This window comes from Carcharodon carcharias, chromosome 29, assembly GCF_017639515.1.
Source record: "Carcharodon carcharias isolate sCarCar2 chromosome 29, sCarCar2.pri, whole genome shotgun sequence".
In the NCBI taxonomy this organism is placed as follows: Eukaryota; Metazoa; Chordata; class Chondrichthyes; order Lamniformes; family Lamnidae; genus Carcharodon; species Carcharodon carcharias.
Window position 1 is genome coordinate 5,659,183 of NC_054495.1, and position 17,396 is coordinate 5,676,578.

A 17,396-nucleotide genomic window follows, 5' to 3' on the forward strand; every position below is an offset into this window, starting at 1 on the left:
GGCCGCTATGCCCAGGCTGCAGCGCGGTGAAGCAAGTTCAGTGCCCACACCGGCGCCGCAAAGGGGTGGGCGCCTTAACCAGCACGGCCCCATTGCATTTTGTTTCCGCCTTGTGACATCAGGCCCCCTGCGCTCGCTGAGCCACCAGCGCCCACTTTCCTGGCTCGCTTTTATCCTGGCACTCCCTGCCCCTCCGACACTCCGCATGACCGCTCCTTCCTGGAGTCACAAGGCTCTTGAATGAACACAAGGAGGCCCACAGCCCATATAAGTTCTCCTGCTCCTAGGCCAGGACGTCAGAGACACCACGGGGAGAGGCGGGGTTATGAAGACTGTGTATGCAGAGGCTGGAGATACGCTGAAAGGTTTTTTTCTAAACATTTCACCCTCTTTCTCATCTGACTGAAGTCTCACCTTTGTACAATAACTGGCATTTATTTCTGTAGTGCTGTTCTTGACCACAGGCATCTCAAACTGCATGATAGTCAGGGAGTACTTTTAAAGTGTTAGAATGATGACTTTTCTCGTGTATCGCACAATACGAGGGTTACAGATTTCACGGTCGTAATTCTTTGAAAGAGCGAACCAATTCGTCCCCATCCCACCCCCACCACCCCACAGCCCTGCAAATCTTTCCCCTTCAAGTGTTTATCCGATTCCCCGTTTTGAAAGTTCCTATTGAATCTGCTTCCACCGCCCTTTCAGGCAGCGCCTTCCAGATCACAACAACTCGCTGTGTCAAAATAAAATTCTCCTCATCTCCCCATCTGCTTCTTTTACCGGTTCTCTTCGCCCTGTGTCCCTCTGGTTACCCACCCTCCTGCCACTGGAAACGGTTTCCACTTATTGACTCAATCCAAAACCCCTCATGATGCTGAACACCTCGATTCTATCTCCCCCTTAACCTTCTCTGCTCTAAGGAGAACAATCCCAGCGTCTCCAGTCTCTCCACTTGAACTGAAGTCCCCTCGCCCCTGGGAGCATTCTGGGTAAATCTCCTCCACACCCTCTCCAAGATCTTGACATCCTTCCTAAAGTGCAGGGTGTGGGAGGGTGGGGGGGGTGGTGGTGGGGGGGGGTGGGGTGGGGGGGGGGGGGGGGGCAGAATTGGGCACAATCCTCCAGCTGAGGCTTAACCCGTGATCTGCTGAAGTTCAGCAATAAAACCCTACTTTTGTGCTGTCTCTGTTATGTCAATCCTTGGGGATATTCTGAATAGTTCTCTCCGGGTGTGCAATGCTCTCCCAACTTTGTGGTTTTGGGAAACCATAGTTGAGTAACAGTTTTTAAAGAATTATTTTTGTGGGATGTGGGTGCTGTTGGCAAGACAATCACTTGTTACCCAACCCTAATTGACCTTGAGCTGAGTGACTTACTCGGCCTTTTCAGAGGGCAGTTAAGGGTCAACCCCATCGCTGTGGGTCTGGAGTCACATGTAGGCCAGACCGGGAAAGGAGGCCCGATTTCCTTCCCTAAAGAGACATCAGTGAACCGGATGGGTTTTTATGACAATCGATGATTGTTTCATGGTCACCATTACTGAGACTAACTTCAGATTCTTTAAATTGAACTTAAACTCAATCTTCAAATTAAATTTAATTGGATTTAGATTCCTTTGCAGAATTAGTCATGGATGTTTCTCCCATTCTATCTCTCTGCTCACATCCTTAGACTGTGAGTGTACACCAAGTCCTGGGGAACCACAGTGTCACCAATAAAAAGTTTGCTGTTATTTTAAAGCTGAGTCTCCATTTATCCTTTTTCAATAAGAACACTTTGACCTGTCCCTGTCGAACTTTAATTGAGATTCCTCTGTAGGGTGTAGACATGATAAAAAAAAACAGGATGATGCCATTTGCCAGCTCATTATTCATTAACCAGCTGGCTCGGTGTTTTTCAATCATTGTTTTGGGACGAAGAAGGCTGGGATTATTTTTCCTCTGAAGTCTTTGAAAAGTGGATTCGGGGCATTCAAAACCTGTTGTAGGCGAGGGGCAGATTGAAAAGGGGTTGGAGATGCCGTGATGGGGAGCAGCAGGGAATTGAGAGACACGGGGCTGGTGTTTCAGCATCCTTGGGTTGGCAGGCAAGGGGGGTGAATTCTGCTGATTGAAGGGCTGCAGGGAAGAAGGCGTTTGGAATGGGGCATTGATAATGGAAAGTAGGGGGGTGGCGGACGAATTCAGCAGGTATAGAGGACACAAGTGACATCCCGGAAACAGCTGTAAGTCAGGAAATGGAGGGGAGGGAGGAACTCTGGAAAATTACAATCACCAGGGAAGTGATACTGAGCAAATTGTTCGGCAATCCCCAGGTCCAGATGGACTTCAACCTAATGCCTAGAAAGAGGTGGCTAGTGAGATAGTTGATGCACTGGCTTTAATTTTCCAAAATTCCCTCGGTTCGGGAAAGGTTCCATTAGATTGGAAAATAGCAAATATAACTCCTTTATTCAAAATGGGAAGGAGAAAGAAAAGCAGGAAACTACAGGCCAGTTAGCTTAACATCTGTCATAGGGAAAACATTAGAGGCTATTATTAAAGATATTACAGCAGAGCACTTTGAAAAATTCAAGGCAATCAGGCAGAGTCAACATGGTTTTGTGAAAGGGAAATCATGTCTAACCAATTTATTGGAGTTCCTTGAAGGAGTCACCGGTGCTGTGGATGAAGGGGAACCAGTGGATGTACTTCACTTAGATTCCCAGGAGGCATTTGGTAAAGTGCCACATCAAAAGTTATTGCAGAAAATAAAAGCTCATGGTGCAGGGGGTAACATGTTGGCATGGATAGAAGATTGACTAGCTAACAGGAAGCGGAGTTAGCATAAATGGGTCTTTTTCTGGTTGGCAGGATGTGGCGAGTGGTGTGCCACAGGGATCAGTGCTGGGACCTCAACTTTTTACAGTTCATATCAATGACTTGGACGAAGGGACTAGACAACACAAAAATAGGTAAGAAAGTAAATTGTGAAGGCTACAAATTGACATGGAGAGGTTAAATGAGTGGACAAATGTGAAACTGTTCATTTTGGCAGGAAGAATAAAAAATGAACTTATTATCTAAATGGTGAGAGATTGCAGAGCTCTGAGATTCAGAGGGATCTGGGTGTCCTAGTGCATGAATCACAAAAGGATAGTGTGCAGGAACAGCCGGTAGTTAGGAAGCTAATAGAATGCAAAGAGAATTGATTACAAAAGTCGGGAGGTTATGCTTCAGTTGTACAGGGATTTGGTGAGTCCACACCTGGAGTATTGTGTACAGTAACGGTCTCCTTATTTAAAGAATGATGTAAACGCTTTGGAAGCAGTTCCAGCAATGGGTGGGTAGTCTTATGAGGAAAGGCTGGACAGGTTGGGCCTGTATCCACTGGAGTTTAGAAGAGTAAGAGGCGAGTTAACTGAAACCTTCAAGACTCTGAGGAGTCTTGACAGGGTGGATGTGGAAGAGGATGTTTCCTCTTGTGGGAGAATCTAGAACTAGGGGGTCACTGTTTAAAAATAAGGGGTCGTTCCTTTAAGACAGAGATAAGGAGGGTAGTGAGTCTTTGGAACTCTATCAAAAGGCGGTAGAAGCAGAGTCTTTGAATATTTTTAAGGCAGAGCTAGATAGATTCTTGATTAATAAGGGGGTGAAAGGTTATCGGTGTTAGGCAGGGATGTGAGGTTGAGGTTAGATTCAGATCAGCCATCATCTTGTTTGAGTGGCAGGCGAGTCTCAAGGGACCAATTGGCCTCCTCCTGCTCCTAATACATTAGTTTGTAACTTTGTGTGCAATCCCCTAGCCTAGCCAGTCTCAGTTTTGAAATATTCAATTGACCCCTCCCAGCCTCTATTTTTGGGTGGGGGAGTGTTCCAGGTTCCCACTCCCCTTTGTGTGCGGGAGTGCTTCCTGACATCATCCCCTGAGTGGCCTGGCTCGAGTTCTAGGGGACTGCCCCCTTGTTCTGGACTTCCTGCCCCTCCAACCCCTTCCTTTCCTCTCCCCCACTACCCACTACCCACCACCCACCCCCGACTCTGCAACAGAGGAAACAGCTTCCCTGTATCTCCCCAAACGTTTTAGAGAAAAGCGTAGGCTTGGGGATGTGAAATGATCCTCACTTTAAGCAGATCCTGACAAACAAAATGATAATCCCCCTCAGCATGATCCATGGCCAACTCTCTGATATCCAGGAACTTCTGTTCATGTACTTCAGAGTGCCCAACCTCAGTCAGCGAGAGTCTTTGGCATTATTAGGTCTCTACAACCCTCCCTATCTCTGTCACTTCCTCCAGCCCCTATGCCCCTCCCTATCTCTGTAACCTCCTCCAGCCCCTATGCCCCTCCCTATCTCTGTAACCTCCTCCAGCCCCTACAACTCTCCCTATCTCTGTAACCTCCTCCAGCCGCTACAACCCTCCTTATCTCTGTAACCTCCTCCAGCCCCTACAACCCTCCCTATCTCTGTAACCTCCTCCAGTCCCTACATCCCTCCCCATTTCTGTACCCTCCTCCAGCCCCTACAGCCCTCCCTATCTCTGTAACCTCCTTCAGTCCCTACAACCCTCCCCATCTCTGTACCCTCCTCCAGCTCCTACAACCCTCCGAGATCTCTGCGCTCCTCCAATTCCAGCCTCTTGACCATCCCCCGATTCCCATCGCTCCACCATTGGCGGCCGTGCCTTCAGCTGCCTGGGGGCCCCGAGCTCTGGAATTCCCTCCTTAAACCTCTTCCCGGACTGCTTCACAGTGATGAATACAAAATTATGAGGGGCATAGATAGGATAGTCAGGAAGGAATTTTTCCCCTTGGTGGGGAGATCAATAACCAGGGGGCATTGATTTAAGGTAAGGGGCAGGAGGTTTAGAGGGGATGTGAGGAAAAATTGTTTCACCCAGAGGGTGGTGGGAATCTGGAACTCTCTGCCTGAAAGGGTGGTAGAGGCAAAAACCCTCAGAACATTTAAGAAGGATTTGGATGTGCACTTGCGATGCCATGGCGTAAAAGGCTATAGGCCTAATGCTGGAAAATGGGATTAGAATAGCTAGGTACTTGTTTGACTTGCGCAGACTCGATGGGCCGAAGGGCCTTTTTCTGTGCTGTTGACCTCTATGACTCTATGACCTCTCCGCCCCTCTCTCTCCTCCAGTAAGATCCTACTTAAAACTGACCTCTTGTTGTGTGAGGCAGAATCTGAATGTGGTTTCACTCTGAGGGTTCAGAACCTACACAAATTCTCCAAGCATTCTCCTTCATCCCACATTGTCCCCCGCATCTCTCCCCCTCATCCCATCCCTCCCCCTCCTCCCTCCCCATCATTCCCACACTGAACTTACAATCACTGCTGCCCTGGACAGATAAGTATATTTGTCCGTGTGTCTCAGTGTATGAGTGTGAGTGTGAGTCTCTGTCTGTGTGTGACTGTGTGTCAGGCTCCCTGACTCTCCCTCTCCATCTGTGGGTGTGTGTATGTGTGTGCGTCAGTCTATCAGTCTCAGTCTGTGTTTGAGGGTGTCTGGCTGTGTCTCTCAATCTGTGTCTGTGTCCATGTGTGAGTGCACATGTCTGTCGCTCTGTGTTTGTGTCTGTGTGTGAGTATCTCTCTATCTTCATCTGTGTGTGTGTGTGGGTGTGTGTGTGTGGGTGTGTGTTTGTGTGTGGGTGTCCACCTGTGCCTGTGTGTGTGCCTGTGTGTGTGTGGTGTCTCTCTCTCTCTCAGTCTGTCTCTCTCTCTTATTTCTCTCTCTCTCTCTCTCTCTCTCTAACAGCCTGTGTCACACTCCGTGTCTCTAAATCTGTCTCTCTCATCTCTGTCTGTAGCTGTGTGTCTCTCTCTCTTTCTCAGACTTTGTGTGTGTCTCTCCCTCTCTCTCCTTCTGCGCGTGTGTGTGTATTTCTCAATCCATCTGTGTGTCTGTGTGTGTGTGTCTCTCTCTCTCTCTCTCTCAGTCTCTCTCTCTGTCATTTGGCGTCTGTCCCTTAATTGCTCCTACCTGTCGTAGGTTGTTGTAAATATCCAAGTCCTTTTTGCCGAGCACCAGCAGTTGAATGAGTTTCTCAACCATTGTCCCGTCTTCCTGGACCACAGCGATGTGCAGAGGCCTGAACACAACGAAGAGACAAATCACAACTTCAGTCAACCCTCCACTGCAGCTTCCCTCCCAGCTCTCACACCCCAAACACCAACACCATCCCACCCCCAGCTCAAATGTCAAAGGTCACAGGCCTCGGCCTTTGGGCCCTTGGAGCCTGGACTCCCTCAAACCATTCAGCCCCTCAAGCCTGTTGGACAGGAACAGGAGGAGGCCCATTCAGCCCTTCAAGCCTGTTCCGTCATTTGAATTATATAGATCGCAGCTACTCTGTACCTTAACCCCATTTTTGTCCTGTAATCCTTAATCCCTTTAAACAACAAAAATCTACCAATTCGAGTTTTGAAATTATCAACTGGCCTCCCCTCAGTCTCGGCAGCTTTGTTTTGGGGTGGGGTGGGGGGAGAGAGTTCCAGATTTCCACTCCCCTCTGTGTGAGGAAGTGCTTCCCGATATCACCCCCTGAACGGCCTGGCTCCAATTTTAAGGTTCTGCCCCCCCCCTTGCTCTGGATCCTCCCATCCCCACCGGAGGAAATAGTTTCTCCCTATTGACCCTACCGAATCCTTCAATCATTTTAAACCCCTCCATTAAATCACCCCCTTCATCTACTATACTCGAGGGGGAATACAAGCCTGGTCTGTACAGCCTGCCCTCGTGATTTAACCCTTTCAGCCCCAGTGGCGAGATGGGTTGGGTAGTGCGAAACAAGTCTGGGAAAGTGCTAGGGGGGTCTTTTGCCATGATTGGTGTTGGGCTGGTTGGCAACAGGAGGCATCACAGTTGTTTTTTGTGTGGGGGTGGGGTGGGGTGGTGTGGGTGGGCGCGGTGTGGGGAACAGGGTAAAGGGTGGGGAGTTGGGGTTAACATCCCCCCTACCTCCCCCCCCCACCTCTCTCTCTCTCTCAGCCACCCATGCTCTCTCAATCTCTCTCTCTCTTCCCCCATGGTTGCTACCATGGTTGAATAGGTGGCTGCAGCCCATGGAGCCCTACACCGCCCCCCCCCCCACCCACCCCTCAACTGCCCCCATCTCCGAGCCTGGAGAGAGCTCCAAGAAGACTTCATCACCAAGAAGATGAAGGTGTTGTTCTGTCTGTTGCTGCACTTGACGTGCATCTGCCTCAGCCTCAAACAGCAGTTGCACAATAATTAACACAATTCGCAGAAACCATTGAGAAGAAACACGACGATAAACAATACTCTGAATTTTCCTCTCTCTCTCTCTTGCGCTTTTTTTTAAAAAAAAAGAAACCTCGTTTCTAAGCCTTCCAGTAAAGGAAGTCCATGTCTGCAGTCATCACATCCTGTTGGTGTTTGCAAGGTCGATGTTCGAGCTGATAGACAGGAAGCCGGGGTTCAAGGTTCACGGAGCAGAAGGGGGTCAGAAACTGAGGCCGCCCGGCCAATCGGAGGGCGCCCGGGCCGCCCGCTTTCGCGCCGCCTGATTGGCCGGGGCGAGGAGGTGCCAGAGGAGGAGTCCGAAAGCGGGCCGTGAGGGCATTCGCTCGGTCGGTCACCCCCACCCTCCGGGTCCCTGAGGTCAAAGGGCGTTGCCATGACCTCTCGCTCTCGCTCGCAACCCCCCCCTGCTTCCACCCTGCCAGCAGCCCCCCCCACCCACCACCCTAAGCTCTGGAATTCCCTCCCTAAACCTCTCCACGTCTCTCTCTCTCTCTCTCTCTCTCTCTCTCTCTCTCTCTCCTCCTTTAAGACATTCCTCAAAACCGGCCTCTTCGGCCGAGCTGTTGTCCCTACTTCTCCTTATGTGGCTCAGGATCGAATTTTTCCTTCCTACGGTCCTGTCAAGCAGCTGTGGATAGCAGCTACACAAACGATAAGTTGTTGTTGTTGCAGTGTCAATGCCCCACTCTGCCTCACTCCCTCTCTCGTTCCTAAATCCATCTCATATCTATCATATTTCCTTCTCCATCTCTCTCTCCACCCTTTCCATCTATCTCCCCTTTTCCATCTCTCTGCTCCCTCTCCACTGCCCATTCTCCCCCTCTGTCCTCCTCTCTGCCCCCTCCATCTGTCCCTTTCCCTGCTCCTGATTCGTCTCTCCCTCCTCCTGCCTCCCTCTCTTTCTCTCCCTTGCTCTCGGTCACTGCCCCGTCTTTCCTGCTTTACCTCCCTCTGGCTTGCTCTATCCCCTCTCTCTCTCTCTCTCTCTCTCTCTCTCTGTTGCCAAGGTCTCCTTCTCCCTCCATCTCTCTATCTATCCCTCTCTCTCTCTCTCTTTCTATTGCCAAGGTCTCCTTCCCCCTCCATCTCTCTCTCTATTTCCCTCTCCTCTCTCTCTCTCTTCCTCTCTTTGTTGCCAAGGTCTCATTCCTCCTCCATCTCTCTCTCCCTCCCTCTCTCTCACCCTCTCTATCTCTGCTCTATCTCCTTCTCTACTATGCCCCTTTCCAAACTCTCATCCCATCCCTCAAGCTCTCTGCAATGTCTCCTCTGACCCTCTCTCTCACAAGAGCACACAAGTTAGGAGCTCCCAGAGGCCATTCAGCCCCTTGAGCCTGCGCCACCATCAAATAAGATCATGGCTGATCTGATTATGGCCTGAACTCCACTTTCCTGTCTTCCCCCCATAACTCTCGACTCCCTTGTCGATGAAAAATCTGTCTAACTCAGCCTTGAATATATTCAGTGACCCGGCCTCCACTGCTCTTTGGGATAGAGAATTCCACAGACCGACAACCTTCTGAGAGAAATATCTTCTCGTCTCCGTCTTCAATCAGAGACTCCTTATTATTAAACTGTGCCCTCGTTCTAAATTCCCCCACAAGAAGCCACACCCTCTCAGCATCTACCCTGTCAAGTCCCCTTCAGAATCTTATTTGTTTCAATGAAGATCACCTCTCATTCTTCTAAACTCCAATGAGTACAGGCCCAATCTGCGCAACCTCTCCTCATAAGACAAACCCCTTTGCCCCAGGAATCAGCCGAGTGAACCCTCTCTGAACTGCCTCCGATGCACTTACGTACATTCTCCTCTTCTCTCTCCCTCTCTCTCCCAATCTTTCTCCCTCTGTCTCTTAGTCCTGACCCTCTCACCCTCTCTCTCTCTCTTTCTCTCTCCCTCCTCTCTACCTCTGTGTTCTCCATCTCTATTATCTCTGACCTCCTCTCTCTGTCTCTCTCCCTCCTCTCTACCTCTGTGTTCTCCATCTCTATTATCACTGACCCTCTCGCTCTCTCTCTCTCTCTCTCTCTGTCTCTCTCCCTCCTCTCTACCTCTGTGTTCTCCGTCTCTATTATCTCTGACCTCTCTCTCTCTCTCTGTCTCTCTCCCTCCTCTCTACCTCTGTATTCTCCATCTCTATTATCTCTGACCCTCTCACCCTCACTCTCTCTCTCTCTGTCTCTCTCCCTCCTCTCTGCCTCTGTGTTCTCCATCTCTATTATCTCTGACCCTCTCGCCCTCACTCTCTCTCTCTCTGTCTCTCTCCCTCCTCTCTACCTCTGTGTTCTCCATCTCTATTATCACTGACCCTCTCGCCCTCTCTCTCTCTCTCTCTGTCTCTCTCCCTCCTCTCTACCTCTGTGTTCTCCATCTCTATTATCACTGACCCTCTCGCCCTCTCTCTCTCTCTCTCTGTCTCTCTCCCTCCTCTCTACCTCTGTGTTCTCCATCTCTATTATCTCTGACCTCTCTCTCTCTGTCTCTCTCCCTCCTCTCTACCTCTGTGTTCTCCATCTCTATTATCTCTGACCTCTCTCTCTCTCTGTCTCTCTCCTTCCTCTCTACCTCTGTGTTCTCCATCTCTATTATCTCTGACCTCTCTCTCTCTCTGTCTCTCTCCTTCCTCTCTACCTCTGTGTTCTCCATCTCTATTATCTCTGACCCTCTCGCCCTCACTCTCTCTCTCTCTGTCTCTCTCCCTCCTCTCTACCTCTGTGTTCTCCATCTCTATATTCTCTGACCTCTCTCTCTCTCTCTGTCTCTCTCCCTCCTCTCTACCTCTGTGTTCTCCATCTCTATTATCTCTGACCTCTCTCTCTCTCTCTCTCTGTCTCTCTCCCTCCTCTCTACCTCTGTGTTCTCCATCTCTATTATCTCTGACCTCCTCTCTCTGTCTCTCTCCCTCCTCTCTACCTCTGTGTTCTCCATCTCTATTATCTCTGACCTCTCTCTCTCTGTCTCTCTCCCTCCTCTCTACCTCTGTGTTCTCCATCTCTATTATCTCTGACCTTTCTCTCTCTCTCTCTGTCTCTCTCCCTCCTCTCTACCTCTGTGTTCTCCATCTCTATTATCACTGACCCTCTCGCTCTCTCTCTCTCTCTGTCTCTCTCCCTCCTCTCTACCTCTGTGTTCTCCATCTCTCTTTCCCTCGAGGATGCAATTCTGCCTGTGGGGCATGAGAGGCTGAGAGAGAGAGAGAGGTCACCGGGAGCCCTGAACCCCTGACCTTCCCTTGGTTAAATGCCAAGCAGTCCCACTCTCGGGTTCAGTGAGATATTCTCGGGAAGTTCAACTCTTCAGGAAACATAAACATCTGATAACATCTTGCAGCTCCCTCACACCCAGCCCCCCCCTCTCACCCAAAGCGATATGTTTCGCAATCTCCTCAACATCTATCTCTCAAACCATAATCAAGAGCTGCTGTGTTTCTCTCACACTGCATTTAATTAAACACTATTGTGGTTTCCTCTCAGTCTCCAGTCTCCCAGTTTACCCGTAAATCCTCACACCAATGGCTTCTGCTGCATCTTCAAGTTAGACTTGCTTCTGCACTCGATCTCTTTCTGTCTCACAGTCTCCCATCATCTCCAGTTCTCTGACTCCCACCGCCTGTCTGAATCCCCCTCTTCGCTGTGGCTACCACTGTCTACCTCCCTCTCCCCCCGACTTTACCTCTTTGCCTCCCTGTTCCCCACACTCTCTCTCTCTCAAGCTCTCTCCCCTACCATCCAACTCTCTATTCTTCTCTCTCTCTCTCTCCCTTCCGACTTTACCTCTCTCTCTCGCACGCATTCTCTCTCTCTCAGTCTCTCCCCTAACCACCCACCCTCTATCTCTCTCTCTCTCCTCCGCTTTACCTCTCTCTGTCTCTCCCCCACTGCCTCTCTCTTCAATCTCTCTCCCTACTCTCTATCTCACTCTCTCTCTCCACCCCACATTTCCTTGCTTTCTCTTTCCCCCACACTCTCTCAATCTATCTCTCCCCCTTCCTTCACACTATCCGTCCCTCTCTCTCTCTCTCTCTCTCCCCCTCTCAATCTCTCTCTCCCCATCTCTCATTCGCGCTCCATCTCCCTCTCCCAGCCTCTATCTCACCCTCTCTCTTCGACTCAGTCGATCTCTCAGATTACCACACTTGCTCTCTCCCTCACCACAAATTTGGGTTTGAGCGCATCTTGGGAGATACGAGCATCTGAATCCAGGCTGACAATTCCAGTGTCAGTACTGAGGGAGTGCTGCACTGTCAGAGGGTCAGTACTGAGGGAGTGCTGCACTGTCAGAGGGTCAGTACTGAGGGAGTGCTGCACTGTCAGAGGGTCAGTACTGAGGGAGAGCTGCACTGTCAGAGGGTCAGTACTGAGGGAGTGCTGCACTGTCAGAGGGTCAGTACTGAGGGATTGCTGCACTGTCAGAGGGTCAGTACTGAGGGAGTGCTGCACTGTCAGAGGGTCAGTACTGAGGGAGTGCTGCACTGTCAGAGGGTCAGTACTGAGGGATTGCTGCACTGTCAGAGGGTCAGTACTGAGGGAGTGCTGCACTGTCAGAGGGTCAGTACTGAGGGAGTGCTGCACTGTCGGAGCGTCAGTACTGAGGGAGTTCTGCACTGTCAGAGGGTCAGTACTGAGGGAGTGCTGCACTGTCAGAGGGTCAGTAATGAGGGAGTGCTGCACTGTCAGAGGGTCAGTACTGAGGGAGTGCTGCACTGTCAGAGGGTCAGTACTGAGGGAGTGCTGCACTGTCAGAGGGTCAGTACTGAGGGAGTGCTGCACTGTCAGAGGGTCAGTAATGAGGGAGTGCTGCACTGTCAGAGGGTCAGTACTGAGGGAGTGCTGCACTGTCAGAGGGTCAGTACTGAGGGAGTGCTGCACTGTCAGAGGGTCAGTACTGAGGGATTGCTGCACTGTCAGAGGGTCAGTACTGAGGGAGTGCTGCACTGTCAGAGGGTCAGTACTGAGGGAGTGCTGCACTGTCGGAGCGTCAGTACTGAGGGAGTTCTGCACTGTCAGAGGGTCAGTACTGAGGGAGTGCTGCACTGTCAGAGGGTCAGTAATGAGGGAGTGCTGCACTGTCAGAGGGTCAGTACTGAGGGAGTGCTGCACTGTCAGAGGGTCAGTAGTGAGGGAGTGCTGCACTGTCGGAGGGTCAGTACTGAGGGATTGCTGCACTGTTGGAGGGTCAGTACTGAGGGAGTGCTGCACTGTTGTCAGTGCCTTCCTTGGGAATGAAATGCCAAACCCGAGGCCCTGCCTGCCATCTCAGGTGCAGATGTGAGATTGTGCGAGATGCCATTTGGAAGTAGAGCACAGTGGGGGGTGGGGGGGGGGGGGATGGGGTGGGGGGCGCTCCCTCTGGTCTGCTGGGGCCAACATGCCCCTGTCTACCATTGATGAGGACTGAAAGATCCTCCATTTACCTATCAGTTTGTGGGATCCTGCTGTGTGCAAATTGGCTGCCACACTCCGTACATTGCGACAGGCAGCCTCCCCTCTCCACCCTGATCTGTCAGTAGCATCCGGTCAATCAACTGCCTGGTTTTCCAATTCGGTGATACACGAACACAAGGAGGTATTTCCCAAGGTATGAGGAAGAACTCCAATTGCCCAGCCCCTCCCCCCCCCCCCAACTACCCTGACCACCCCCTGAGCCTGCACAAAATGGGTGCGTTGAATTGATTGCTAGTTGGAGGTGGGATAGCAGAGTTGCAAGACGGTGGGATCCGCGTGCCCAGCCTTTCAGTTCCGCTCGTTCCCTGGCAACCTCCAGCCTCCTGACAAGGTGAACACGCCAATCAGATCCGGTGGGGGCGGGGGAGGGGTGTGGTGGCAGGGATGGGGGGGGGAGTTGAGGTGGTTGGGAGAACCTGCAGATATAGATAGATTATCGCTGGGAAAGGAGACACGTCGGAGCTTTTCATCTCACACTCATCAGGACACTTCGCAAGGACACCGAAAATAAGGGGAGAACAACTATTTGCACTGCACGTGAAGAGAGCGCCGATTGGTTGGTCCACAAACATTCACTCCCTCCACCACCGACGCACAGTAGCAGCAGTGTGTGTACCATCTACAAGATGCACTGCAGAAACTCACCAAGGCTCCTTAGACAGCGCCATCCAAACCCACAACCACTACCATCTAAAGGACAAGGGCAGCAGACACATGGGAACACCACCACCTGGAAGTTCCCCTCCAAGTCACTTACCATCCTGACTTGGAAATATATCGGCCGTACCTTCACTGTTGCTGGGTCAAAATCCTGGAGCTCTCTCCCTAACAGCACTGTGGGTGTACCTACACCACATGGACTGCAGTGGTTCAAGAAGGCAGCTCACCACCACCTTCTCAAGGGCAATTAGGGATGGGCAATAAATGCTGGCCTAGCCAGCGAAGCCCACATCCTATGAAAGAATAAAAAAAGGGTAGAGCAAATAATTAGGGAACAACTGGAGTGTTGGCCTTTATTATAAGGGGGATGAAGTATTGAAGTCGGGGAGTCTTACTACAAGTGTACAGGGCGTTGGTGAGACTGCACCTGGAGCACTGTGGGTAGTTTTTGGTCTCTTTACTTAAGCAGGAATAGACTTGCATTGGAGGCAGTTCGGAGGAGGTTCACTCGGCTGATTCCTGGGATGAAGGGGTTTGTCTTATGAGGAGAGGTGGAGCAGGTTGGGCCTGTACCCTTCGGATTTTAGGAGAATGAGAGGCGACCTTATTAAAACATATCAGATTCTGAAGGGAGGGGAACTCGACTGGGTAGATGCTGAGAGGTTGTTTCCCCCTCGTGGGGGAATCTAGAACTAGTTGGGGGAGGGGCACAGTTTCCGGACAAGGGGTCTCCCATTAAAGACGGAGATAAGGAGGGATTTCTTCTCTCAGAGAGTTGTCAGTGTTAGGAATTCTCTTCCCCAGAGAGCAGTGGAGACAGGGTCACTGAATATATTCACGGCTGAGTTAGACAGGTTTTTGATTGACAAGGGGGTCAAGGGTTATGGGGGTCAAGGGTTAGGGGGGGACAGACAGGAAATTGGAGCTGAAACCACAACCAGATCAGCCATGATCTTGTTGAATGGCAGAGCAGGCCTGAGAGTAGCTTACTCCTGCTCCTAGCTCGCATGTTCTTTTGAAATATATCCGAGGAGGACAGAGAACAGAGAGAGGGAGAGAGAGAGTGAGATGGAGGGAGGGAGAGAGAGTGAGAGAGAAATGCAGACAGCTCAAGAGAGAGAGAAGATGAGAGGAGAGAGAGAGAAAGAGGAAAAGGAGCAGAGGGAGAGAGAAAGAGGAGGAAGAGCAGGAGAGAGTTAGTGGAGACATTCCAGAGAGGAGCATCAGAGGAGAAAAAAATAATGGGGGGAGGGACAGGAAAGGGGGATAGGAGAGAAGGTGAAAGCGGGGATAGATAGAGGGACGGAGTGAGGGAGAGGCTTTGACAATAGTCGGGGGAGAGAGGAGAGCGAGGGGCAAGGTGTGAAAGACACATAGTGAGAGGGAGCGGGCGAGAGTGAGAGGGAGGCAGGAGGAGGGAGAGGGGAGGTGGGCAAGGAAATGCAGTGCAGAGAAAGGGACAGAGAGGTGCAGTGGTCAGAGTGCTAAAGGGGAAGACAGGAAGGAACAAAGATGAGAGAGACAGGGTAGAGATGGGTAAAAGGGAGTGGGAAAGTGAGAAGGGAGAGAGAGAGAGTAAAGACCAGGCTGTAAGGCCAGCCAATCAGGGAATTGAGAAAGTGAAGTGAGTGAAAAACACGGGAGGGGTCAGGGATGAGTGAGTGTCACTTCTCGAAGCTCACGCAGAGACAGCACTGAGCTGATGGGCTGAAGAAATCACCTCGGCTTCGGGTAAGAAGCAACCACAGTCAATGAGGAAATGGTTAATGTGAGAGAGAGAGAGAGAGAGGGCTGATGTCAGAAGCGGCTGCCTGTCTGTTCAAGCCTTGCCTCAGTGCGGTGATAGTGTGTGTCATTGTGGTGTGGGGTAAGACAGGGGGAATCCCCGCACTGAGAGGCCCGGCATACACTTATCAACAACAGCATCAACAGCAGTACACAGCTCCGAGGCTAGAAACCAGAGAAACCACACACACACACACACACACACACACACACACACACACTCAGACACAGACACACACACACACACACACTCAGACACAGACTCACACACAAACACTCAGACACAGACACACACACACACACACACACTCAGACACAGACTCACACACACACACTCAGACACAGACACACACACAGGCACACACACACACAAACACTCAGACACAGACACACACACACACACACACACACTCAGACACAGACTCACACACACACACTCAGACACAGACACACACACAGGCACACACACATACACTCAGACACAGACACACACACACACACACACACACTCAGACACAGACACACACACAGGCACACACACAAACAAACACACACTCAAAGACACACACACACACATACACACACACACATGCAGGCACATACACATACTCACACACACACAGACACACACAGACACAATCCGACACAGACACATACACAGACGCAGGCACACATAGGTACAGATGCACAGACCCAGATACACAGACTCAGACACACACACACACACACATACACACAGACCCAGACACAGACACACACACACTCAGATGCACAGATCCAGACAAGCATACACACACACACACACTCACACACACACACACACACACTCAGACACAGACATACACACACTAACACACACAGACCCAGACACACACACAGAGACACACAGGCCACTCACACACACAGACCCAGACACACACGCACAGACACAAGCACACATACACATACACACACAAACATACACACACATACAGGCAGACACACTCACACACAGGCCCAGGCACACACACACAGTCACTCACACACAGAAACAGATACACTCACAAACACACAGGCCCAGATACGCCGACACACTCACACATACAGACACACTCAGACACACACACACACTCAGACACAAACACACTCAGGCACAAAGGCACTCACACACACACACATACTCAGGCACAAACACTGTCACACACACAGACACACACAGACACATACTCACATGCACAGACACACACACACTCACACTCGCGCACATACACAGACTGAAACACACACATACTCACAGACACATACATATAGACAGACAGACAGACACACACAAATGCACACTCAAAGGCACATACAGACACTCACAGACACACGGACACATACACACACACACTCACAGACAGATGGACACACACACATAGTCACACACACTCTCTCACAAACACACACTCAGACACCCACTCACACACACACTCACACTCTCTCACACACATTGTGCCTGGTATACAGTCTGTGCCCCATGCACAGACCCGTGCCCAGTATACAGTGTGGTACACCGGGCACAGTCTGTAACTGGGCACATCTGTACACCGGGAACAGACTACACTGGGGACAGACTTTACACTGGGAACAGCCTGTACAGCAGGCACATTCTATAACTGGACACAGACTGTAAATGGGCACAGACTACACTGGGCGCAGTCTATACACCGGGAGCAGATGGTGCACCGGGCACAGTCTATAACTGGGTACAATCTGTACACCGGGAACAGATTGTACACTGGGAACAGATTGTACACTAGAAGCAGGCTGTACACCAGGAACAGTCTGTACACCAGGCACAGCTGTAACTGGACAGAGACTATAAATGGGCACAGACTACACTGGGTGCAGTCTGTACACAGGGAGCAGACTGTGCACTGGGCACAGACTGTACACCAGGCACAGTCTGTGCACCAGACACAAACTTTAACTGGGCACAGCCTGTAAAGCAGACACACACTAGACACTGGGCACAGACTGTACACTGCTCATAGTGCATATAAATAACTCCTGTTATTCAATCTGGCCATCTCTTTCATTTCATCTCTCCATTTCTCTCTCCATCTGACCATCTCTCTCAGTCTTTCTATCTGTTTTTCTATGTATCTGACTTTTTTCTTTCTCTTTTTCACTCTCTTTCTATCCATCTCTCGCTCCCTTTCTCATTCTCTATTCGTCACTCTCTCTCTATCCATCTCTCTCTTTCTCTCTGTCTCTCTCTCTCTA

At 50.6% G+C, this 17,396-nt stretch overlaps 1 protein-coding gene across 1 annotated transcript in view; it reads right to left on the bottom strand.

The window, feature by feature from the left end:
* Window positions 1-17,396, bottom strand: part of bcl3 (BCL3 transcription coactivator) — a 96,753-nt gene that overhangs the window by 62,632 nt on the left and 16,725 nt on the right. Inside the window, exon 5 of the mRNA XM_041176693.1 lies at window positions 5,976-6,084. Within this exon, the coding sequence (XP_041032627.1) occupies window positions 5,976-6,084 (109 nt within the window). The remainder of the gene's footprint in view (window positions 1-5,975; window positions 6,085-17,396) is intronic.